Here is a 26178-nt window from a genome sequence, read left to right on the forward strand (position 1 = left end):
ATTTTATTTTCTTATCCTTATATACATATACATATATGCATAAGCATATATATACACACACAATATAAATATAAATATATGTATATGTATGTATATGTATATGTACATGTATATGTGTGTATACACACATCACCTTAAATCCCAACTAAAAAATCCAGATGCTACTTTGAGGATTTGTAAAAGGCCACTACTTAATAGGCTTAGACGTCAAACAATAGTAAATTTGAAGTCACAACTAAAAACTCCAACTTAGATACCACTTTGAAGATTTGACCTTTCGCAATTAAAACCCAAAGCTTTAACTACTTAATTTCAAATCCTTAGACAAACATTGTGTTGTTCACACTTGAATGTTATATTAATAGACTTTTCTTAACACAAATATTCGTAAGGCATCCTCCACGATGTTATTATTGCTTCTTGGATACTTCTTTTCCCACATGATTTATACAATTGATTACACAATACACATGATGAAATACAATTTCATATGGATATATGATATTGGATATTCACAAATTTTATGAGATTTAAATAGTTTTAGTTATTATAAATTTCAATTCCAGCTTCTATGAATTTTAGAGTCTGAGGAATATAGCTCTTAAATTTCGTGAATTATTAAAACTAAATCTATAATAATAGATTTAAGATTCATAATTAGATATTATTTTGAAGAGGTAATATGTATCACTTAAAGTAAAAATTATAAATTACAAAAGTTAAGTTGTTTAAAATTTAGTTAAGGCAAATAATGTTTAAAAATTTAATTAATGGATTAAGTTGTTTAATTGTAAATAATTATATTTTGTTAATTTAATTTGAATTACAAACCTTATATCTAAATAATAAATTGAAATTCACGTTAGAAAAAGTATAATTTATTAATCAATAAAATTAGCTTATTTCTAAATAGAGCTCAGATCCTCAATCGGATAAGGCAACCCAGAACTCCAATATGGGCCTGTAATAAAATGGGCATGCCTAATGTCATTGCAACCTTGTCCAGGCAGTTGGGAAAAAGTAATTACACCCATATATGATGAGCTTGTTCTCAAACTGCCTTCTGTTAGAAAGATTTATCAAACTGTACATTCTTGGGCTAACTTGATTATAATTTCTCCAGTAGCCAACTAGCTTGTGAAAGTGAGTAAGCAAGCAGAAGTTTCAAGATATACAGGGCCTGCATATAATGCCAAGAGAATTTCAAATGGCATGGTATATTGTCCGGGGAGAACTGTGGACCTCTTCCAATCAAAATGAGGTACAACCAGATATATTGAGAAGCAATGTATCTGGCAAGCTCTTCAAATCAATGTATCAGTGACTTTTTACGATGATACCCTTTTGTATTTGCATGTCAACTTAATGGAGGCAGCGGTGCCTACGCTTGTTGCATGGCCACTCATGTTTATTACAACAAATAATATAAATAAGCCCATGGAGCAAATACGAATGAGAGAAGCAGCATTTAAGTCATGGGAACTTCCTGGAGATCCTAGTTCATAAATTTACGGCATGCAGTTGCTCCACAATGGCATGGAACTTTACGATCCTCTGGATCAAACTGGTAGTCATAACTGCATAACCAGGTGTGATGTTAAATGTAGTTATAAAGGCAAATGGTTAATACCAAAGAAAGCAATAGTAAAAACTTACGTTAACTCTTCACCAGGTGCAACATCCTTCCTAGCAATCAGTGCAATCTGACTCTCATTGCCTTCAACAACCATTATCCTTGCATAACAATTTGGCGCACACTGCCATGGGATACGTTTACAGAGTAAGCTGTAATCTGTAATTTTAATTATGGTATTGCTATCTGGATTCAATTGTGTAGTTTTGAGTCAAATTCATTGATCCATGTTTTATGAATAGTGGTTCACAAGAACCCCTGTATCATGAGAATGAATGGTACACTAAGCAATCATTGCATCTAAGTGATGCTCACAGAGGTACAATGAGTCTTAAGTGTACCATTCATTCTTATGAGAGAGGAGTTCTTGTAAACCACTACTCATGAAATATGGGTCAATGAGTTTGACTCAAAAACTACACAGTTGAATCCTGATAGCAATATTGTAATTTTAATTTTTCAATAGAAAGTTCCAACTTATGAAAGAATAAAAATAGACTTACTGAATGGTTGATAAGACGTGCCATGTTCCCCTTTTCAGTTGCATCAATGAAAATTTCTTCACTGATCTTGAAAAGCTGCAGAGTTGAACAAAGGGCCAATGTCAAGACATAGAAAGTTGGTAAGATTCAGCTAATGTAATATACAATGCCCTTCATAATAAGGATTCAACTAACATAAAAGTCAAGCTTGCTTTTTATCAGTATTAAGATCACGGTTGCCAGGAAAATCCATTATAGGAACACGAACAACATCCCCGTTCCTGTACCCATGATTTCTATATAACTATATTTATATAATATAAAGCTATACCCTTATTCATTTATTCTCATACCTTAACTTGGATGGAATCACTACCCTCGTACAAGCACCAGTATCCCTACATCTCTGGGTAGCTATGATCAAGATCCAACGCTCAATGAAAAAAATCTCCAATCTGCTCAATGGATAAATCAAGCTGAATACCCACCGAATACTGATTTTGGCTCTAATATTAATCCCCATTTAAGGTTACAAGCCTTCCTATTTTTTCTGAAAAACAGTAACCTTCTTTTCTATAGCGCTTCTTATATGCAGTGTTTCTCCATGTTTCTGGGACGGGGTGCCAGAGGGGGTACATGAGGCATGAGGATGCAGGGACAGCGTTTTGGGGACAATAAAGCATTTCCTAGATTGATTTTGGGTATGGCAGGTAGACAGCTTATATATATATATATATTAATTTGCACAAAATATACATAATGAAATACAGGATTAAGAACACAGTAGATAATTGGTATTTCAATGTCAGTTGTCAAATCATAAATGTTAATGATAAATCAAAAAGGTTTACATCATAATAGCACTACTTGGAATTGAAATTGACTCAGCGAGCCAAAAGTCTAAATGAAATTCAATTACTAGAAATTTAATTAAGGAAAACTCCAGACCCAAAATAATTTTTTCCATCCAAAACAACTCAAAACAAACTTTATTTTTAGTTTTTGAGAGTGAAATAACGTTTTTTAATGTTTGGGGGTCCTTGCTGGTCCTTCATAACGGATTAGGTTCTGGCCCCTCATAACGGATTAGGTTCTTTTGTTTTGTTTTAAGTCTTTAAAGGCCTGAGTTTGATGGCTGCGGGGGACATCCCTGGGACTTCACAGTGATGTTGATGTTAGCGGAAAGGGGATGTCTCAAGAAATGGCCTCACTTTACGGAGTCATCTTAAGGATGTTTCCAAAAAAAAATTGGGATGGAGAGGGATCATTCTTGTTGAGACATGGACCAGCTAGGACTCGAACCTAGGACCTTTCATACGCTGTGGAGTGCTCTATCACTGAGTTACTGGCCCCTCTTGGACCAGTCCATCGTCGATCCGGGTGTGACTTATTTCCAACACCAACAATTCTATCCCCTTTAACCCCATGCCCCAGACATCCCTAGATCGGGAGAATTTAATAAAACCTTGGGTGATGTCCCAAATGTACACTAATTATACAAGCACTAAAAACATGTGAATAATGATATAATACCATGTTTGAAAATAATTTATGATGAAATATATAATAGTTCTAAGATGCAACCAAAATTATTTATTACCATGATTTATGAAAGTAAATTATTAAATTTTCCACGAATCTGCTTTAATTTTTTTAAAATAAAGAAGATTCTATACATTTACCATTATTTTCACAGTTCATGCACACTTTTATACTATCGAATGAAAAAATATGGTGGATATAATGATATCCACCATATTTGTTAACTATTAGAAAAGATTATATAGAGAAAACCTCACAAAAAGAGAAAACCAATATGCAAGCTGCCTATATTACTTCTGCAGATGAAAAGAAACAAAGACAAAGTACCATCATAGCATTTCAACAGCAGTACAGCTGCCAATTATGTTACTTTCAACCAAATCTTATCAAAGAAACAAAATTGAGAAACTTTGTCACTAATGTTAGCTTCTTTTAAGTTCCCCACTTTTCGAATAAAATTGGTTGTTAGGAAATAGTGATGTCTCCTACTAAGTTTTGGTTTGTTTAAACCATAATTAATCCATCTCAACATATTTATGGCTTAAATTAAGTTGATTAGGAGACAAAACTATCCTGACATGAATCCAATCAGTGATAACATTATCTTCTTTCTGATATTAAATTGATAATCCAATCTGATTTATAATCTCAGCTTTACTTGTTCATTCAAATTACTATTTCTATATATATATGTATATGTATATAATATTGATATTACATATGTTATCTTTACTCTGATTTATTATAAATCATTTATATATTTATTAATTATTGATTATATGAATTATTATATATTACTGCAGAGCAGTTTCTAAAAGATATTATAATAATTATAATTATTATATTAATATCTATATTTATAACCATTTTATATATATATATATAAAATTATTAAATTCTCAGGCTTCAGATCTTAATCATCATATTGAGGACATCACCGTGCATACCACCAGGAAAAAGGATACTGCCTGACATTTAATAACAGTTCTGATCTGAGCTGTTCGGTTCCCTTCAAGCCCTTCCAAACTGGAGTAAAGAAACAAGATATCATATATTCCCCCCTTGAATCCCCAAAATTGATCCCTTATATATATCCTCTATTTCTAAAGATCATACTTCTTAAAATGAAGAGACACATCCTTGTATTTATTAATTCTTTTGCATTAATCAAATTACGTTGATCACACCCTTTGCCTTTTTTTTCTAATCGCTCCAATTTAATTGTTACCGTACCTTTTGTCTTGTATGAATAGTTGTTTATTAGTAGTCGTTTGTTCTTAATCAAACAATTGCATTGAAGTGATATAAATTAATTATTATTTACCATCGCTGACTTGCTTGGATTACTAACTTTGTTAAACATAATCAATAATAGTTGCTCTCTCTTAACATATTATTGCTGCCTTTTTGCATCAACCTTTTTACAAGGGCACCTAATATATTACAAATTATTGCTCTAAAACAAATGTTTAATCCTGGTCATCACAATTGTCTTTTATTTCCAACGTTGCCTTCACAAATTAGTTATACCCTTTTATTAATTGCTGCTTATAATAGGCTCTATTATTAATATGACACCTTTGCTGTTCCTTCTAACATATTCATTAGAACATAGCCGTATCTCCTACACAGAATTTCGCTGACTTCACATCCAAATGTAATGCTTACTCATATTAATACATTGAGCCATATCTAGATACCATTATTAATTGAATATTTATTTATGGATTTAATAATAATTAACGCTTGCATCTGAATGAAGTGCAATGGTTAAGCCGATAGTAATTTATATAATTTTTTTATCTTTATTATTTTAATATATTTTTTTTTCTTTATTGATTTGTCTAATTTTTTTTTATTTGATTAATATAAGATGTCTTTATAATTGGATCTTCTATTGGTTGGAGGGTGACAAGGAATTAGGGGTATGATCACAATTTTGATATGTAAAATTGTGAATCTAGTATGAAGAATGTAGTTTAGTAAGATCTTAAAATTATGATCCATTTGTAAAAGTTGTATGTAGTTTTATAAATGAGACTCATATATCTAGACCTTTTGATATGCAAGAATTTTTAGATTTGTTATTCATTAAGTAGAGAAAATAGGTGGGCATCTTCAGCCCAAGATGAATCCCTGAGAAAAATAGGTAGAACTATATTATAATCTGCAATTAAACATGCAAGAATTGTTAAATTTACTGTGTAGAATCTTCAAGGTGAATAGATGGCTCTACATTCTCCCTCAAGAAAACCTCTTTTTTTTGGGTGGTTCCTTGTCCTTTCGATGAATTATATTTTCATTTTTTCAATGTAATAACATGTGCTTCATATGTTTGTATCTTTATATTTTAACAGCCATTAATAATATATTGTGAACATTAAAATGTGCGTTCCTATATATTTATATATATATGTTTATATCTGTATATTTATATATAAATTCATGTGTTAGTATCTACATTTACAAATATACTATTTATTTCACATCTTCACTAAACATACAAAAGTATAACATACAATTATAAAATATAATTATTTTAACAATACCATTTAAATTAATTTATAAGAAGAAAATTTAAGATCATGGGTTGGTTGGGTGGGAGGGAAGGAAACAGAGGAAGATATATATATTTTGAAAATTGGACATAAGTTTCATATCATGATTTGTTTTAATCTGTTATAAACTGTTTTATAACACACAAATTTCTTTGAAATTTGAATTAAGTATTTATAAAAAAATGAATTACTTATGATAATATTTAGAAAGAAAAAACAATCTTTTATGAAATTTAAAATAGTTAGAAAGGAATCCTTATAAATTTTATTTCAATAAATATATTAATTATTTATTCATAATATATTATTCCATAACTCTTAATTTCAATATATAAAATATTAAAATTGAACTTTGATTTTTTAATTTATACTTTTTTTAATTATTATTGATAGCTGACATCCATATAGAAATAATCCTATTATTTTCGAACTTTCTACTCACATCTATTAACAAACATAAACATAACAAAAACAAACATAATTAATAAGAAAGTATTGTAAAAAATCATAGTACTCTCAATTGATCATAGCAACGTATGAATATTTTACATTCATTTCATACCAAAGATGTTTGGAATGTAAGCTTTAATCTTAAATTTAATCAACTGAAGGTACAGGAGAGGAAAAATCAAAACACGAACTCCATGCCATTTCTATTTCAGAAAATAGAATACACAGATTTTTGGATTCTAATATTTTTTGGTCAAAACTTTTGAGCCATTCTATCTCAGAAAATAGAATACACAGATTTTTGGATTCTAATATTTTTTGGTCAAAACTTTTGAGCCACAATTTACACATTAATATATTAACAAACAGAACTTTAAATATTGCAAAGCCCTTAAACATCTTTCATCTCGTATCACCTAATTCATTTCCAGAGAGGTTAATTTTTTACAACCATATAGCCGTATGCACAGTGGAATATTCAGTGGAATATTCTATGCAGCAATGTTATGCTATTCAAATAACTTTTGACAACCATATAGCTATATGCATAATGTAAATTAAAAAATTAGCATGAGACTCTGCTAAGTGGTCACACTTTTTCAGCTGAAGTCGATCGGCAAAAATACCGATAAACAAAAACTCAGGCGTGAGACAGTTTTCCGGTAGGGACGATCCCCACAGGGGATAGCCTATCGGCAAATAACAATAATATAAATATAAATATAAATATAAATATGAGAATCGAGATAATAATTATTATATGTATTTGTTACATATACGTTCTTGTAAGCAAATAAACCATACTGTGTACTGTCTTTACCTCTTGATAAATTGGTTTATTTTAATGCATGAGTCTGTATAATATATTAGTGATTAGATAATATATCATAAATATATTAATAATTGATAATAATTATTCTTACTTAATTAATTAATATAAAATTATTAATTTTTTTTTTAATTGATAAATGGCAGAGCCAGAAAAAATAATATTAAAATTAGAACGGTTACATAGTAAAGTCAGAAAAACTTTGGATTACGCAAAAAATTAGGGGCAGACTCCCCAAATAAACCAAATTCTTCTGCAGAAGAAGAGCAGACAAGAGTAATCTTCAAATTCATAAAAAAGATGCATCCTAACAGCCTCAGATGTCCTATAAAATTATTAATTAAATTATTACTGTTAATACCTTGTGGAATGTTGACCACAGCCCCACCGCCTGGCATAAAATCTTTGAGAACCTCTGGAAATCGCCCATCCCCCCTAAGATTAAGTGTTTCAGATGGCAGCTCTTACTGGATAGACTGCCTATTAGGAATAACGTGGCTGCATATGATCTATGCTCTGTTTGCAATAAGCCTGAGTCCGCTCGGCACATCTTCCTTGATTGCCCTTTTGCTAGGGAGATCTGGTTAACATTTGGAATATCTATTACTGAACATGTCTTTACTTATGATATAGTTACTGGTTTCATCCATAATCTTAAAAAGGATGCTAACTTAATTTGGCAAATCCTGTCTTCTTTTATCCTTTGGTTTATTTGGAAACTCAGAAATGAGGAGAAATTCCAAGGTAATGCTAGGGAACTTACTGGTTTTTCTAAAAAACTCACACAAAAATTGTTGTACAGGTTTGCTTCCTGATGAATGTTGAACGAAACAAGCTCCTACGGTTCCTCAAAGAAGGCCGAGCCACCATGTTTATCTATGAAATGCAAGATGGGTAGGAATGGGCCAGGATCGCAGAGAATCAAACCGCCTTTGAGAGTGCAGTAAAGAAACTGATTAAGGAGCTTCAAGATACCAGAGTCCCCCCCTTCAACGGGATAGACATGTGCCTACAGATCATGGAAAGGAAGAAGGTGGTCTGGATGGAAGGACCACAGGGTTGGACCACATGGCTGGAGGACCAAGATGAAATCCTCCACTAGTACCTTATGACACCAAACATTCTGAGTCCTTTTTTGTAGTGCACTGTATATGCTACTCGTTTCATTCTTTTTGGTTTCACTACTTAACGGTTGAGGCCCTGCCTCCCCTGAACTCAGTTGTATAAAACCTTGTTTGGTCTCTCGATCTCTAATATTAAAAAAAATATATATATATATTTAATATTTAATAAATAAATAAATTTCAAATAATCATTCGTTATTAATTATTATATTTATTAATAGTAATAATTGCTTCATTTAGGATATATATATAACAATCAAGGAGGGGACATGACAAATAGACAATGGGAAATTCTTGGATTCTAGCCGGAGATTCTGAGACAAACAAGTAATAACCCTCAATGTTAGAATGGGTACAAACAAGTAAAAGCCCTCAATGTTTAATTGATTATTGTCTAACAAATGCCATAATGTCTAATTTCATTCAGACATGATATAAAATATAGTTGAAGATCTGTAATTGGTTTGCAGGATACTAATCAGGACTTGATCATAATAAGCAGGCTCCCTGCACCAACAAAAGAAAATGAATGGCTCACACACACAGTAAAATGGAAGGGACATCACTTGTGACTAGAAAAATATATGACTCAACAAATGAGATCATGATATGAACTTGAGGCCATCACCTTCATGAATAAAACATCCTTCCAAAAGACTTCATTATGATGAATCATTTATTGATTTTTAAAAACTTATTAGTATTATATTTATATAAGGGTAATAATAAGAAAGGGGCAGGAGCAACAAGGCCCCAAAACATAAAGAAAAGCTAAAAGACGGCAACCCTTTAACAGAAGTGAATACAAGAATCTGAATTTCTCTGAACAGAGTTGAGAAAGGGAAGTGATCAACACCGGTAGTAACAAACAAAGCTGTAATGGGTGAAAAAAGTTCATCAAATCATCTACAAGTGTTATCCACCTAAAACACTTGACAATATTTATATACTTAAAAATGCTGTTTAATTAAGTTAAAATCTACTTCCATAATCATGTGATTGATGGATACTTTGTGTATGTGATCAAAGTAGCTTCTATTTGAGTAGTTTATTGTGTCTTTAAAGATTATTTGTTTAAGAATGCATAATAATAGTTCTAAATCCTTAAAAATCTCTATATTTCATGGTTGTTTCAATTTGCCAAGTCTTGGCCAAGTGTAAGTGCTGAGTCCAAGCCCAAGACAAAAATCAGCATGACTCCAGGTCTTGTAACTATGATACTAGACTTAAAAGCGCACACAAATAGTGAATTAATAAACTAATTTAGGCACTCTGTTTTCCGAAATAATTTGTTGCAGATGAAAGAATATGACAAAAAAACCGTGTACAAGTGATTTTAAATTTTGGTAATAGATTAATATGTTTGACTGTCCACTTAGATTTAGTCTTCATACTAGGATTTTCAATCATCTTTCTGCAATCATCGTTATCTATCAATTATTTGATCAAATATGGAGATAGAAGATTCATTATTGAACAGATCTTGGAATCTACTTTCCAATTGTGTGAATTTCATCGCATAATTCTACACCTTCATGGCACAATTCATTCAATATGGATAAGTGCAATAATGCGTATCTCATCTCATATTGTTAAGGCTCTCGGTTTGAGACTGAATAAGAAAATTCGGAATATCAGGTGTTAGATGCATATATTTGGTAATCAGGAGGCAGGAGAGGATTAAAGGACAAAAGAGTAATCAAATCTTTATCAAGAGAGATCTAGTATGCATTCATACAAATTCTTTTCTACTGCGAGGCATTGTTAAGTTTAGTTTGGTACACAAACTGAAAAATATTTAAGTTACTAAATTAGAAAATAACCTTTATTACATGCCTCAAATAAACATTAACATCTAAACTGCCAATTTGGGTATGGGTGGGGGTATGGGAACTGGAACTTGGTAGCGATACAGCATTTTTTTTCATTAGGTACGGATATGTATGTATGTATGTCATATTTACGATACTCGAACTTGGACTCACTCGACAAAGAGACTGCAAATTAAAAAACCCAAAAAATTCAGAGATTTTTAAGGATTTAAAACTTGTTTCTTGCACCCTTTAATAAATTAATCTTAAAGACACTATACCATCACCATAGAGAAGCTAATTTAATCACATACACAAGTATACATCAATCAGATAAGTATAAACGCAAATTTTAGCTAAAGGAAATGACACACTTAGATATATAAATATTGTCAAATGTAAACAAAACTCATGGAATATGAAATCCATGGCATCAAAACTATACTTATAAGTCTATGGCTCAGAAGAGGTTGCATTATTCATCCCAACATCATGACGAGTCATGCATTGGCGTCTAAGATAGGTCATGGATGATGATATAGCCATGATATTTGCTTGTCTCAATGACTAGTGTATATATTCAAGTAAGGAATTTTTTATTAATTTTTTCTTGAAGCCTTCAAGACTGCTTGGTTTGTTGACAAACTCATTAACAAAGAGGACTGGTGAAGTAAAAAGATAAATGACTGTGTTCTATTTTGACCTACGTGCTAGTATACTAATAGATGGGATTCTTCTATGAGTTGTCTATGCGAGGCATGATTGATACATTTTGCATTATGAAAATGGCATTTCTTGCCAACTATGACTTAACTTGTATTTAGCAATACAAGGATTGTAGCATGACAACTTTGCCTATGGGTAGTCCTTGTATGATAAACAAGTTGCCCAATGTATGAAACGAAATAATCCTTGATTGTCGCTTTGACTGTAAAGATGTAGAGATTTGCAACAAGGGATATGTATTTTGTAGATTTTTATGATCATGATTCATCATTGGCCTACTACCTACTTAGACTTATAGTTTAATGGGGGTTTGAGGACAACACCAAACAGGGTTGAGGAGTAGCACCCCTTGCTGGGGTCAAGGGGTAGCGCCCCTAGCAAGATCAAGGGGCAATGACTTAAATGAAGACCATCATGGCACACATCATTTTCATGTTAAATCCTAGATGAGCATGTCATAAATCGAACAAGCATTAAAATTTTGTAAGTTTTTTTTTAATATCAAGATTGTCCAGTCTTTAGGTCAAGAGTCGCCAAGACTTGGCGAGTTTGATGAGTCTCCAAACTCGGCAAGTTTGGAAAAGACTCGGAGGCCAAATCTCCCAGACTCAGCTAACCTGGCTGGCCTCAAACTCGTCGAGTTCTGGCAAGTCCAAGTGATGAGTCTCGTTACTTTGATGTTTGTATGTATGTGTGTTTCTTTTTACTTAGGTATGGGTACGCACGTATGCATGCATGCATGTATGTATGTATGTATATATGTGTCTATGTGTATTTGTGTGTACGTGTGTGTGTAATTATATATGTGTATTTATATATAATATATGCATAAAAAAATTTTAAATTATTATATAATATAAAACAATGATACTCATAATTGCCGATTAAAAAAATTTGAATACATCATAATTTGCAAAAACTGAAAATACTCATTAATTCACAATTCAATGATTTGTCAAATGTCAATACACAATTAAAATTACAATCAATATTTAATAATCTTCATATTGCTCTTCATCAAAAGCATCAAAGTCTTAACATTTGGTTCAATTTCACTTGAAACACAATAATGCCACTTCCACTAGCCAAATATTGTACAAGCTGCCTCATCTAAAGGTTATTTTTGGCAAGTTGTCCAACAATAATGTCTAAGTCAACACACTCATGAGTTAGATCCCAATTCCTCCTCACCCCCTCATTGTAATCAAGTTTCTTATGTGACAAACCTTCATGGTACATGAAATTTTCACAATTTAATCACTTAGGACAAAATTATGTACGTAGACATTTTTTGGTTTGTAAAAATGTTTTTAAAAAAATCTTTTTTTCTTCTTTTTTTGGGGGCAGCCCTTGGGTCCTCCTGGGTTTGCCTAGGTTCAGCTCAAGGTTTCTCCCATGGTGCTCATGAAGGACCCTTGGAGAACCCAATGAGGAAGCAGCAAAGGACTAGAACCAAAACCATACCCACTCGGGTACAGGGGAGGGGTGTTTAGAAGATTCCAGTAACATAGATTAACATCATAACACAACCTTTAATGTAAACTCAATTACACCCAACAGTTTTTTGAAAGTGCAATAAAGATGCTCGTTGCCTGGTTTTTAGTATGGCAGCTAATCAACTTGTTCTGTTTTGAACTTCAATCTGCTTATTATGTGCCTGAAAAATCGGACAATTTGACAATTTAATGGTGCACGCATTATTCCAAACTACTTCACCTGAAAGAAAACCCCTTCTAAGTTTTCCAAAGGGAGGGTTTACAATGCCAACAATTCAAAATAAAAAGTTCGAAAAAGAAAAGGACCGTTCTCTCCTTAAATCAATACAATATTACTCATACATAAATTCATAGCAACTTATATTTCACATGTTTAATTGCTTGTATGAATTATCACAGTAAACGTTCTCAACTTCTCACAAATTTGGCTAGGCCGAGATAGACGTTATAAAACTTGGGTTCTTGTGAACCACTACTCATGAAACATGGTTCAATGAGTTTGACTCATAAACTACACAATTGAACCATGATAGCAATATCATAGTTTGACTTGATGTGGAAAATATCTCCTACTTATCAATTGATGAGCTAAAGGGGCTCTATAATGAATGGTTCATAAGGCACAACACTTGCTGAAGGTTTTGCAAATGGGGTTGCAAGCTAAGTGGGTTTAACCTTGGAGGGAACTCCGTGGTTAAGTGCACTTGAGTTGGAGTAGTACTGGGATGGGTGACCTCCCGGGAAGGCCCAATGCTTCACCCCTATGAGCATCACCTAGATACAATGAGTGCTAAGTGGACAATTCATTCTCATGAGAGATAGGTTCTTGTGAACCACTACTCATGAAACATGGGTCAATAAGTTTGACTCAAAAACTACACAGTTGAACCCTGATAGCAATATCATAGTTATAAAACTTCTTAGCATATTTATCAGAAGTCTTTAATTTTTACTCAGATTGTCTACATTTTAGAACCTAGATTTCACACTATCATAATCTCATGGGGAATTTATACCAAAGATATTCGTAAGACAATTATCATTATCTCTTGCAAATGCTATATATCAAATGACCAATTCAAAGAGAGGCCATATAAAGGTAATATAAGAGCTCCTGATATTTTTTTTAAAAATATTACAAAATAAAATTAAAATGAAATAAATAGACCTAGTAAGGTACTCACATAGCAATCTTTCCCTTGCAGGCGATAGCGAACCTCTCTTAAATCTGCTACACTTCTTCTTACTTGTTCACCACGATATTCTAATACCTGGTCAAAGGATGAAAAGCAATTCAAATGTTTCAACTTTCACAGTAAAAGCTATACTTGACAAAATGAACTTTTATAATTACAATGTGCTTCTCTTTAATCAACTTAAGGATTAGACACAAATGAAACAAATGTATGTAAATTAGCATAATTGTCTTGTTAGTGTAGCTTGAATAATGGTGAAGTCATATGCAAAAGCATTAATCATAGGTTTTGCCAGAGATACATGGGATAAAGAACAAAGCATACAATTTTTGTCATTGTTGAATGTAAACTAAAATCAACCAATTCCTAATTTTATATTGTCCTTAAGCCCATTGAAAACTATCTATAGCGAATTCCTATAATAAACTCCTTGCAACAGGAAGCTGAAAATGAACACAAAATAAACAAAGTTACATATACACATACTATTTCTCCTTCTCGAATGTGCCTGCGAGCAAAGAGCCCCCATCCATGTATTCCAGATTTCCCAAAGCAAACTCTCTTCTTTTCAGTTATCTGAAGCAGAAGAATAATAATTACTAGAATGTCAAGAATCTTGGTATGACAGAAACTCATTCAACATCTATGTTGATTTCATGCAAAGATTCCAGGGTGGTAACTATTAAGGTAGGAGAAACAAAATGTCATCTGGCTGTTATAGTTACCTGGGTGTAAGAAAGGCGTTCTTTCAAAGACAAAAACACTCTTGTTTCTTCTTCTTGCTGTTGGACATGAAGGAAATGTGTCACACAGAAATAAGCACAATGCATAGCTTGAGCTTAGTATCCACAGAACCAACTAAAGAAAAATAGATATATACTGGGACTTACATTTAAAACATTTACAGTCTCCATAACTTCTGTAGGATGCCAACAATATCCCATGGTTTGGTGTGCAATAGCCTTTCTTCCACACTTCTTCTAAATAGAAAAAACACACAAGAGGCACAAAGAGATTGAAGCTGTGGTTTAAAAACAAATAATAAGATAAAATGCAAAGTATGCAATTTTAAGTATAGATGTATTTCCAACAAATTTAAGGCTCAAAATATCAAAGAAAAATATAATGAGAAGAGTTTCACTCAACAATCTACGATCAAACTACACAAAAGATTAATATTTTTTTCCATATTCAAGTGTTTTATCATGCTGAAGATAAATGCAAATCTTGGTTACCAATTTGGCCCCCTGCAGCCCTGGATTCAGGTATGATAAGTTTTTGATTCAGGTTTAGAGTCCAGTTCACTGTGGGTGCACTGAGGGTTTTGCACATGCAGGCTGAATTTTTATAGGCTAAGATATGTTTATATTTATGGACTTAATTCCTGATTTTAGGCTAGAATATGCATATATTCATGATTCTGATTAAGTTTTGTATAGATGTACCCAAAATGTACCCATCCGCCAGATTTTTTTTGACATACTAACATATCTGAATCCCTGTACCTGAACCAGTAACATAGAAGGAAAGTTATATGGTAAATCGTATAGGACTCTGTTGATGCCTTATCCGATCTTACAAGTTTAAACTTTAAAGTAATCTCTAAGAGTTTAGGACCTAAAGTATTGATTTGGCAAGCTCTCCTGATAAAATTCTCTTCCCAGTCAGTACATGATTTAATGTGATAGTTCAATATTCTGATAGTGTAGCTCTGACTGGAAAATATTCTAGGGGAAACAAATAAGCCTCTGGACTCTTGACTTGTAGCAATGCAAAATTACAATTTCATGATCTGTAGTTTTATGCCCATTACCATCCTTTGTTGCCTATATCCTTAACAAAAATGAAAACTTCATTCCCAAACAGGAAACTGTTGCTACTACATGCAAACCTCTAACAGAAATCAACAAACCTTCAAATTCTCAATCTCACGTAAATGAGAAATTATAATTAGACAATTCTGTAGTTTCTGTAACCATTAAAATTAGTTTCTTTCTATCTTGATTCTTCTCTATTCCATACACATCTTTGTGGCCATCTTCAGCAACAATTATCTAACATATAATAGGACACTAAAAAGGTTATAGATGTACTTAACAAATATGAATAAAGAAATAAAGGATTTCATGTGCCAATTCTAACAAAGAAAAATGGTAGAGATAAACAGCCATCTGCACTATAGTCAGACCTTTGACTAATAAAATGATTCAGTACATCACATTAATAACGCCGTAGACTTCTATAATGACATTACATTCACTGGCTGAGGTATCTCCACTGACTTGGGTGTCTGTGTGCCAGGGATGTTTGTCCCACTTGCTAACTACAGAGTCAAGCACACTTTATGACACACAGTTTTACTCTAAAAGCCAGAATATCTGTACAAAGGTGATATAGATTTTGAGAATACCTTTGGTTTACTCTTTCCTTCAGAAATAGTAGAAATAACACCCAGGTATTCAAAAAATCTTTACTACCTATGTTGACATGTGGAAGTTTATGAACTTGACCATATATAATAGTGACAGTAAGACTCGTCAGCTATCACAGTTACCAATCTAAAATACTAAATGATCGTGTCTAATGCTTCACCATGTTGCAAGTGTGATTATTTTGATGCATTGAGAACTTAAAGTAACAAGAACAATGACACAGATTGGAAAAAATGTGGAAGACTACTTTGATGTTTTGATAATAAAATTTTCAAGTGAAAGAAACCAATGAAAAATGAAGTCCAGTGTAAAAGATTGAAAAAGATGATATGATTGGCATAAAAAACTAGTGACAGTTGAAACCTATTTATTATTGAAGTCAATATTCTTTGAAAGCAAGCCTTTGTCGTCATGGTGCTTAAAAATCAAGCACAGCTTTCACTCTTAATGACCCAAACAATATATGTTGGCAAGTCTCCTTTATTCACAGTTTTCAGTGCCTAAGATAACCCCTTGATGCCTAGAGGCATCATGGTTTCCTCTCCAAACTTTTCATATCTTTAATTATATACAAAAATTTTGGCCTAAACGTCTCACTATATATTTCTGTGTTCCTTTTTTCTTTTTGGATTATCTCATTTCTGCAATTTGAGTTGAGCAACATCACTTCATTCCTATTAATTATGGTTATCAAACTATCAATTCTATGGCACTTTTGCAGAATCAGAACAGATTTCTTCAATGTGTAACTATGATGTTTGAATTTGTCTCTAAGTAATATTTGGAGAATTTAAAATGGCTTCTGGAGATTGCAATTTTTCTGGTACTCCAATTAGCCAGAAGATAATTGTTTAAGCTACAAAACAAGAAAAACTGCACTAGATACAAGATTGAATCTATGGGTGTGGCAAGAGCTGTTTATATTTAAGGTACTTGATTCACACAACATTGGCCAAACAAAATAAAATATAAAATATAAAATGGTTTGGCATGGGGAAAATGGTGGATTGGAGTGGGAAAATTTGCTTAGGTGGAACTCTTCAAACCTATTAATAGATGATTTGTTTTGCGCTTCATACTTCTTGAATGTCTTTATGCAATTGAGGTGGATTTATATTCCATAGTAATCAACAATGTATGGGGATCTTGGAGGAAATTTAAATTGGATAGTGAAATTGAGGTAAGACAATTGATGATCATTTTTCGGTCAATGTTAACCCAACCCATTTGTGAGAGAGATAATTCAAGTTTTCAATTCAAACAAGCTATGTTTATGAGACTTACAAAAAAATTGATTTTATGTAAGAATATCAGAAATACATAGACTTGAGGGATAGTTCTCTATATCCTTTAATAGAGGAAAAAATACATGGAAGATGGAACAAACTTAATGCCTCTTCATTGCGCTTCCTATGCTTTAAGTGGTATGGCATTAAAGTCATGAAGGCAAGGCATCCACATATGGATAGATAAGTATGGAAAAGATTTTGGGCTGATTTAGTGGAATTAGTTTTCACACAAGAAAGGTAATATTTCAACCATGGAAGCTTTGTATGATGTGCATGCAAATTGAAATAAAGATCCAATAAAGAAATGGTGGAACCATTGAGGTGAAGCATTTAAGTGGGAATTAATTGCAATTCAATTAGTCTCTCAAGTAGCTAATTCTTCATCTTGTGAAAGAAATTACAGCCCTTATGGTTTTGTGCATTCATTAAAAAGGAATCAACTGAGGTCAAAGAAGGCACAGACTTTGGTTTACATTCATGGCATTCTTTGTCTTCTCTAATACAAACTCAAAGTACACAAAGGTTCCTACGTTAAAATGGGACGAAATTCCATCCAATGGACCACTCAAGACCTTGAAGGATGAGGTAATTGAGGTGGATGGACTAATGATTTTACCCCGATACTATTCCCTAAAAAAGAGCCACAGCTTAAGAGTGATGAGTATCAAGAAAGAATCATAGCCAAGGACTTGGAAATTGATGACATGGCTATTGCAAGATTTGGATCTAAGCATATTAATTGTCCATTGGATGAATCATGAAATATGATGTATATTTCAATTTATAATTGTTAGCATTTCAATGTTTATCAAATATTAATAGCTTACATTGCCATATATTTCTATACTTAAAAATGTTTGTGTAAAAAATTTTAAAACACTATGTTTATTTTTATTTTAGTTTTTTGTTGACTGCATAGCCATTATTTATTTAATATTTAATTTTTTTCCTGAATTTAAGTAATTAAATGCTTTTATTTAATTTTTACCATATCCAGGTACGTGTCTCCCATTTTTCAAAAAAATGATGTACCAATCTATTCATGTTTCCTATACTAGTACTTATCTCTTGATAATTATAGTTTTCCAAAGTTACAAGATATGCCACCCCCTCTCCCCTAGCATGCAAACCACCAAACCAAATTTGAATACTAAAATGGTATATGGATTAGATATGGATCAGATATCATGTCTGACTAATTGCAAAAAAAGACCCTAATATTCTATCTTTCTAAATATACTAAAGTGGGATGCTTAATATTAGTTTTAGTTACCACCTTAAGCCCTCTTTATTATGATGTAGGGGTGCATCCCTACATAGTTATGACTTATGCCTATAATAGGAAGAAAACTCGCTCCCACATCATTATCACTTCCAATACTAAATTCATATATCATTTTGCTGATTTTTGCAATTATTTCCAAGAAATACCATAACAAGTGGTATTAGAGCTATGATTTAGGCCAAGATTTTTGTTTCTGACGTAACTTACAAATAATCGTGAATTCGGACTTGATTTTTTTGGGTTTTGAGGTATACAACAAATACAACTTCAGGATTAAATAATTAGCTTTTTGTAACCATTTTTGCACAAATTTTTTCTTGTCTTTCCATTAATTGGCTCTACATGCTGTAAATTTATGAAAACTTAAAATAATTTTACAGTTTTGGAAAGCCTGTGAAAAATTAGATTGGATCAGTTGTTTGTTATTTATCTAGCTCCATGGAGTTTCATGACGGGCAGATGGCAGTGGGGCAGCAACGAGGGGTGACACAAATACATACGGTACTTGAAAAAATAGTTATAAAAAGATGTTCAAGGAATAAGAATTACAAATGAAAATTTGGGAAACTAGTAAAACTACTAAACTATAAACTTAAAAGTTGTAAACACACTGCAACAATTGCATTAAACATTTGAATTTTAAAATGAACATTAATAATAAAAATGTTGAATTTGAAATTTTGTATTATAATCAAATTTTGTAATGATGATTACAATCTTAGACACAAGGTTTGCCGAACTTTATGAATGAAGTTTGAAGTTCAGCGAACTCTTACTAAATTTAAAAAATTCTTTCAAATTCACCCTATAATTTGTACGGAACAAGGTTTGGGTGTTTATCATCTTCAGTAATCACAAAAGATCCATCATACATTGCATTTGATGAAATATTTGCGCCCATTCGAGAGCCAGAAACGAGGGTAGTGGTTCAAGTTTACCTGGAACAACCACCATAAGTACTTTTTAGGAGAGCTAGCTAAAGTGGATCCCATTTAAAATATATTCAATTGGGGAGAGGGATAAAAACCTGAGTGGAAATGAAGTTCATCGTGCTTTGAATACATTAACAAAAATGAGGTCCATCGCACTTTGGGATAAAAATGAAGTCCATCTAAAAATAGTCAACCTTTATTATTAAATTTAACATATTATTTACATATTAAGAAATTAAAATTAAAATTTGGATTAAATCTATGTTATAATATAAAAACATTATATCCCCCTGTTAATGGGGCTTCTGGAGTTGATTCCTCATCTATGCCGGCTAAGGCAATATGCACACCACCCAATCATAGATGGGTAAAATTTAACTTTGACGAGGCTTCTAGGGGCAATCTCGAACCATTTGGAGCTGGTTGAATCCTTCATAACCCTCAAGGCATAGTGCTCTTCTCGTCCTCTCTTCCTTTGGTTCTAGGAACCAATAACAAAGTAGAGTTTGAAGCCCTCCTCCATAATGTGAAAATATGTGTGGTGCAACAAATCACTCACCTTGAAATAGAAGGAGATTCATTGGTTGTAATAAATGCATTAAGGCGGTGATCCACACCTAGTTGGAAACTCCAAGCTATCCTAGAGGAAACCCTAACATATCTTCATTGCATACCTAATTTCCTTACTAATCATATACTTTATGAGGCTAATCTAAAAGTTAACCACCTATCCAACATAGTAGCTAACAAGGCAACCAACTTCTTTTCCAACCCTGAACAAGATAATGAGCTATTGCCTACAAACACAAGGGAGTAATAGCAGATCTGTACTTCCAGGTTTCATTTCCTTTGTCAATTTGAGGATACCGTCGATATAGGATTTGCCTTCATGATGGCAAAGGTCACTTTGGCTTGCAACCACCTTGTACATGCATCGAATTTCTATTGCCACATTAGGACATGTGGTTGTTAGTGTCGACTTCTAGATCGACTTATGTCTTTTCTCTCCTATATACATGCCTTTGCATCAAATTGAATAGATTGGTATCAAAGGCATTTAGTGTGGGTTGTCACTTCTGTTGGTTTCACCTACAGCAGCCATTACTCTTCTTCACCATGGCACGCAAAGCATCATTCAACTTGTGTGAAACTCAACCACAATAGATTATAAAAGGCCGACGTAGCCAATTTTTGGGCATTCGTCTTCTTTGTTCAGATAAATTCAGTCTAGGCTCTGAGATGGATACCCCAATCTCCTTGCTCAACCCCCGAAGGCAAATGGCATTTTCTGGTTTTATCATAGACCATCGACTAAAGGTGGTCTTCTTGGCCCCTAGTGAGCTAATGATGGAGGCCATCAAGATGGTTCTTGGGGCAGAATTTCTGGTTGCAGAAGACAGACATCATGTTAATATGAACATTCTGTCCAAATTTGTAGCTTCCCTCCTTGACTTGAGTGAACCGAAGGGGAGAGTGCAAATGTTGGTTCAAAGAATTTCTAGTCAACCTTTGATGCAATGTTAGCAGCAGCCCGACTAGGGGTTGGAATGCCTATCCCAGCAGATATCCCACCCTACCTCACTCGGGAGACCCGGTGATCTAGCACTTGTTTCTAAGCAATTTCAAGGCAACTTCAATCATGGAGCATCGTAGTTGTGCAATGGACGGTTGTCTATTTCTCAAATGTCTCCTGGACATGGAAATTGTCCCCAAAGAGGATTGGATGAATGATTTCATGAAAAAGGTGGTGAAAGAACGTAAACTAGAGTTTTTGAAGAGAATCCTGAAGCTACAAAGGAGCCCTAATCACTGTTATTTATAGTATGAGTTATAATTTAGGTTTACTTTCTAAAATTTTGTCTATTTATCCTGCATTTTGCTATAGGCAAAAATTTGTATAATGTATTGTAACTATGTACTTTGCTCTTGTAAGGAGCTTCTCCTACTAGTTTTAGTTATCCAGTTTTCGGATGTGAGGCAAATAGTGCAATTTCAAAAGACTATAATACTCTTGTAATATTTTTGTTTAATATTAATATAAATACCGCTTACCAAAAAAATTAAAAAATTAAAAAAATGATTTAAATGTATTCAAATTTAATAAAATTGTTTTATTAGTTTAATAAGTGTAAAATATTTATATTAATTTTATATTTAATATTAAATTATTTTATTTTAATATTAAATTATTTTATTTTAATATTAAATTATTTTATTTTAATATTAAATTATTTTATTTTAATATTAAATTATTTTATTTTAATATTAAATTATTTTATTTTAATAAATAATACATTTGACTATTTTATTTTATAATATAATTTAATTTCAAATTTATTTAGCATTGTTAAACTATTCTGACAACTTAAAGGATTTTTTTTTTTTTTCAAATTCAAATTTAAATAAGGTGAATTCAATGTCGTTTTCTTTTCGAAATTTTTACCCTTGCCAAACTTCATCCAAATTTTACTATTGCCAAACTTGAACTCGAATTCAAACATTGTGACTAAGATTACAATGACAAATGTTCAAAATACAAAACGGAGTGAGGTGAGGCCTCTAATCATCCCCAAACTCCTCATCACTAGAAGTGTTGGACTCCACATGATCAAGCTCCTCCAAACTATTACCAATTAGCAATGTTTGTGTAGCATCATCATCAACCTTTGCTAGCTCCTCTAGTTCTAGATCAACACCATGATGCTAGGCTCTCCTTGTATGTGTCTCATAGCCAATAAGAAGCAAGACACTATACACAACCACAAGCTTCTCTACCCTCATAGAAGTAGGCTTGTTCCTCTTGATGGAGTCGACGAAGCTATAAGTAGACCAATTCCTCTCAACAACAAAATACCTAGAAATTTGAGATAGCAAATGAATGGATAGGCAGGGAGTAAAATAATTTGGCCCATGCGTAATCCAACACAAAATTGGGTCCTCCTATTCCATAGTTTCCCTATCCATCTTGGACTCAAAGTAACCTCTAAGAGTGGCAAATTTTTTCCACTTTGTACAAATGATGTTGACATGTGAAATAATACGTCTTTTAGATGGCCTTCATGAACCCTACCTTCATCTCAATTCTTAACATCCTATAAGATGTAATTCTACCAAGCCTTTACACATACCACTTCAGGTTCAATGCATAGTCATCCATGTGCAAGGGAGTGTTGAGCTTCTCCCGTCTCTAATGAATGATTGGCTGAATATTTAATTTGTAGAATTGCAATATGGGGTCCTCCAGTCGCACAAAATCCTTCATTTGGTCAAGCACAGAATCAACACACTCATACACTTCTCCAAGGCTAGTTGCACTTGCATCCCCATATGAATATCTAATCACTTTGAAGATTAGAGTAATGACAGAGACAATATATTTTGCATCACCTCAAAAAACATCAATCTTTACCACATCCTTCACCCTCTTCCCCTGCTCAATCTTGGATTCAAGCCACTAATTCCATTCTATTATCAAAACAATATATTTTGCATCACCTCGAAAAACATCAATCTTTACCACATCCTTCACCCTCTCCCCCTGCTCAATCTTGGATTCAAGCCACTAATTCCATTCTATTATCAAAACTACTAGTTGCAATGCCTCTTGCGACTCGAGCATCCTCTCCAAGAGAATGAAATATGATGATATCTAGTCTCTACACGCATCAAGAATTTCTTCTTGGAGAAGGTCCTTAAGAGTGCATGTGAAGTGTGGTGGTTGCAGATAAACATCTGTAGCATCATTTACAATAGTTTTGAGCCAATCAATTTTTCCAAGTCCTTGAGAGCATTATTCATGGCATGCATACAACAAGGAGCCCACCAAATGTCTATAAATTGCCTCAATTAACTTCCCTACAACTTTTACACACATGGGTCGCATTTGTCACCGTTTGGATCGTAATTTGAGGTCCAACCTCCTCTATAGCATTGTTGAGGATCTAAAATTGAAAATCGACATACTTGTGATGCCCTAAACAATCAACAACCCTAAGAAAATAAGGGCCCTTTGTACATGTAACCATGATATTGATGAGTGGATAGTACCTAATGTCGGATAGTACCTAATGTCCATCCACCCATCCATGACTATGTTAAATCCACTTGTGACCTAGGATTCCTTCATTTTCTCCATTAAAATATTAATCATGGAATTCTTATCCAAGATTGTGGTCCTCAGTTTTGTCTCCCTTGGTGGAACATATGATGGTCCTACCTTTGCTATCTTTGCCACCACCTCCTTATAATGAAAGTAAGCCATGTGGAATGGAATGTCATTAACAAAGAAGAGTTTTCCAATGGTATCATCTACCTCACCCTTCAATTGCACATTAGATAATTCTGCTAGTGGATTCGGAGCATTACTTGGCATCTTGCATTTCCCCCTAGCCTTTGTTGCTCTTGAAGTAGAAGAAATTGGCATATGTGCAACTAGCCTCTGCAAATAGTAGAACTTTGTCCTTGAACCCTCAACAGTGGAGATGAAGGTGCAAATGTGGGTACATTGTCTTCACTACTTATCCCAGCCCTATAGTTCAGTTTCCCTACCAAATTCTCACCTAAATCTACACCTTTGCCTCAAATATGAAGGAGGTAAGCTTTAACTCAAGTAATGCTGCCCTGAAATTGAAGCATACAAAAGTGGCACTTCCACAATCAAGCACCCCCAAATGTCCCAAGCTTTGTTTGTAATTTTGTTTCAAATTGTCTTAGAGAAGACTTGAGATCAAAGGGACCCTTAACATATTTTCCCAGTACTATGAAAGGGCAACTAATATTTGCACTCACAATTGAAGTAGTTCTTTGGGTTTCACCCCTCTACTTGTACACTTTCATCAAGTGCATAATCAGATCCAATTTCACCTTCATCAAGTACATAATGCAAGGGATTATGACAAAGATTCTCTTCTTTCTTTTTTTCTTACTTCAAGTCATACAAAACACAAAAGTAGAGGATACACAAAAGTTATAATCCTAATTCAACAAAATAAAAAAATTGAACATCTGAAACTTAAAAAATAAAACATGACAACTTGTTATATAATTAGAAAAACTAAAATTTGATCATTATTCATTGAATCATTTGCAATACTAAACCAATTACCATTGAATTTAAAATTTAAAATTGAAATTTGCAACAAATTAAAATCAACAATTAAACTAGTATTTCAATTTATAATGAAAGAAACTATTTTTTGAAAAATTAAAGAAACTAGTCATGGAAGAACATTGAACTAGAAGCCTACCTCTTTGCTTGAAAAATGCATTCAATCCTTTTGAGTTGGTGTCATTCCTCTTCTTTCTCTTTGCTCCAATTCTTTCACCTTGCACTTGTAGGCTTTCCTACTCTCACTCTCACTACTACCAGCTGCTTGTTGAAAACTTTTAGTGGGTTGTAATTTATAGTGTTTAGGGTTTAGGTAGGGCCCACATGCCATTAGGATTCAAACATAGGCATAAGTTACAAAACAAATGATTTTTTTTTTAAATCACATTTTCTTTGCTTGCACCACAAGAGACTCTAGGTGTTCCCAACACATCTCGACATCCCCTAGAAGTCCCCAAAAAAAGGGGACTTCTTGGAAACATCCCCTCTTAGGGGATAATGTCACAAAAAACATCTTTGGGGCGATGGGGCGGGTGTTAGGGGGATGTTCCCTCCAAGACCTCACATCTTGATGACATCCCTATCTCAGAAATGTGGAGATTTTTCTTTTTTCTAGGTGGGGAAGGGAGGGGGGGGATGGGGGGTGGTAGAATGTTTTCCCTTGGCTCACTATTTTATTGTTTTTGGTTAGATAAGCAAGGTTTTGAAAGGACCTTGAATCCTTTTACAAAAAGAATATAGCATTAAGCATAGCAAGACAACACCACAAAACAACCAAGAAGCAACAAAACACAAAACAGCTAAAGCAGCCCAAAAACAACACAAAGACACCAAAAGCTACAAGAGAAACATAGACAAAATTATGGAGGTTTAAATAAGTGATTCGGGGATTTTTGGTTAATTGTAGCCCTAGGGTCCATCTCCCCCAAGCTCCTTTTCTTGAGGCTATTCTCCCTGTTTTCCTTACTTTGTTGATCCAAACCCCCAGACATCTTTTCTTGTAACAATCCTTTTGCATATTCACAACCTCTGGAGGAGAGTGAGTTTCTTTCCCCTTTTTAGCCACAATTTGATCAATCACTCCAAGAGAGGAGGACTACGTAGAAGAGTTCATCTTTTACTTTTTTCTCCAAATAAATTTGGAATTCGTGTTTGTCATACAAGCCATGTGAGAATGGCCCACCTGGCAGCAATGATGACAAACAATTGAGGAGCTTTTGAAAAGAACTGTCTGAACCCATTTACCCAACTTTGAAGAAAGAGTAAGTTGAGAGGGCAGCACATCA

At 33.3% G+C, this 26178-nt stretch overlaps 1 protein-coding gene across 7 annotated transcripts in view; it reads right to left on the bottom strand.

Annotated features, from left to right (window-relative positions):
- Window positions 1-856: 856 nt before the first annotated feature.
- LOC131047862 (histone-lysine N-methyltransferase ATX4) overlaps window positions 857-26178 on the bottom strand; it is a 108925-nt gene continuing 83603 nt past the window's right edge. For 6 of the 7 annotated variants that reach the window (XM_057981649.2, XM_057981654.2, XM_057981652.2 and 3 more), the window contains 7 exons: window positions 14738-14827; window positions 14573-14629; window positions 14334-14423; window positions 13836-13922; window positions 2137-2211; window positions 1657-1757; window positions 857-1577 (listed from right to left, as the gene is read on the bottom strand). In XM_057981649.2, coding sequence (XP_057837632.2) covers window positions 1496-1577; window positions 1657-1757; window positions 2137-2211; window positions 13836-13922; window positions 14334-14423; window positions 14573-14629; window positions 14738-14827 — 582 coding nt within the window. In that variant the 3' untranslated portion in view covers window positions 857-1495. The remainder of the gene's footprint in view (window positions 1578-1656; window positions 1758-2136; window positions 2212-13835; window positions 13923-14333; window positions 14424-14572; window positions 14630-14737; window positions 14828-26178) is intronic. The other variant, XM_057981653.2, reaches the window with a different exon arrangement.

This window comes from Cryptomeria japonica, chromosome 3 (genome assembly GCF_030272615.1).
Source record: "Cryptomeria japonica chromosome 3, Sugi_1.0, whole genome shotgun sequence".
NCBI classification, from domain to species: Eukaryota; Viridiplantae; Streptophyta; class Pinopsida; order Cupressales; family Cupressaceae; genus Cryptomeria; species Cryptomeria japonica.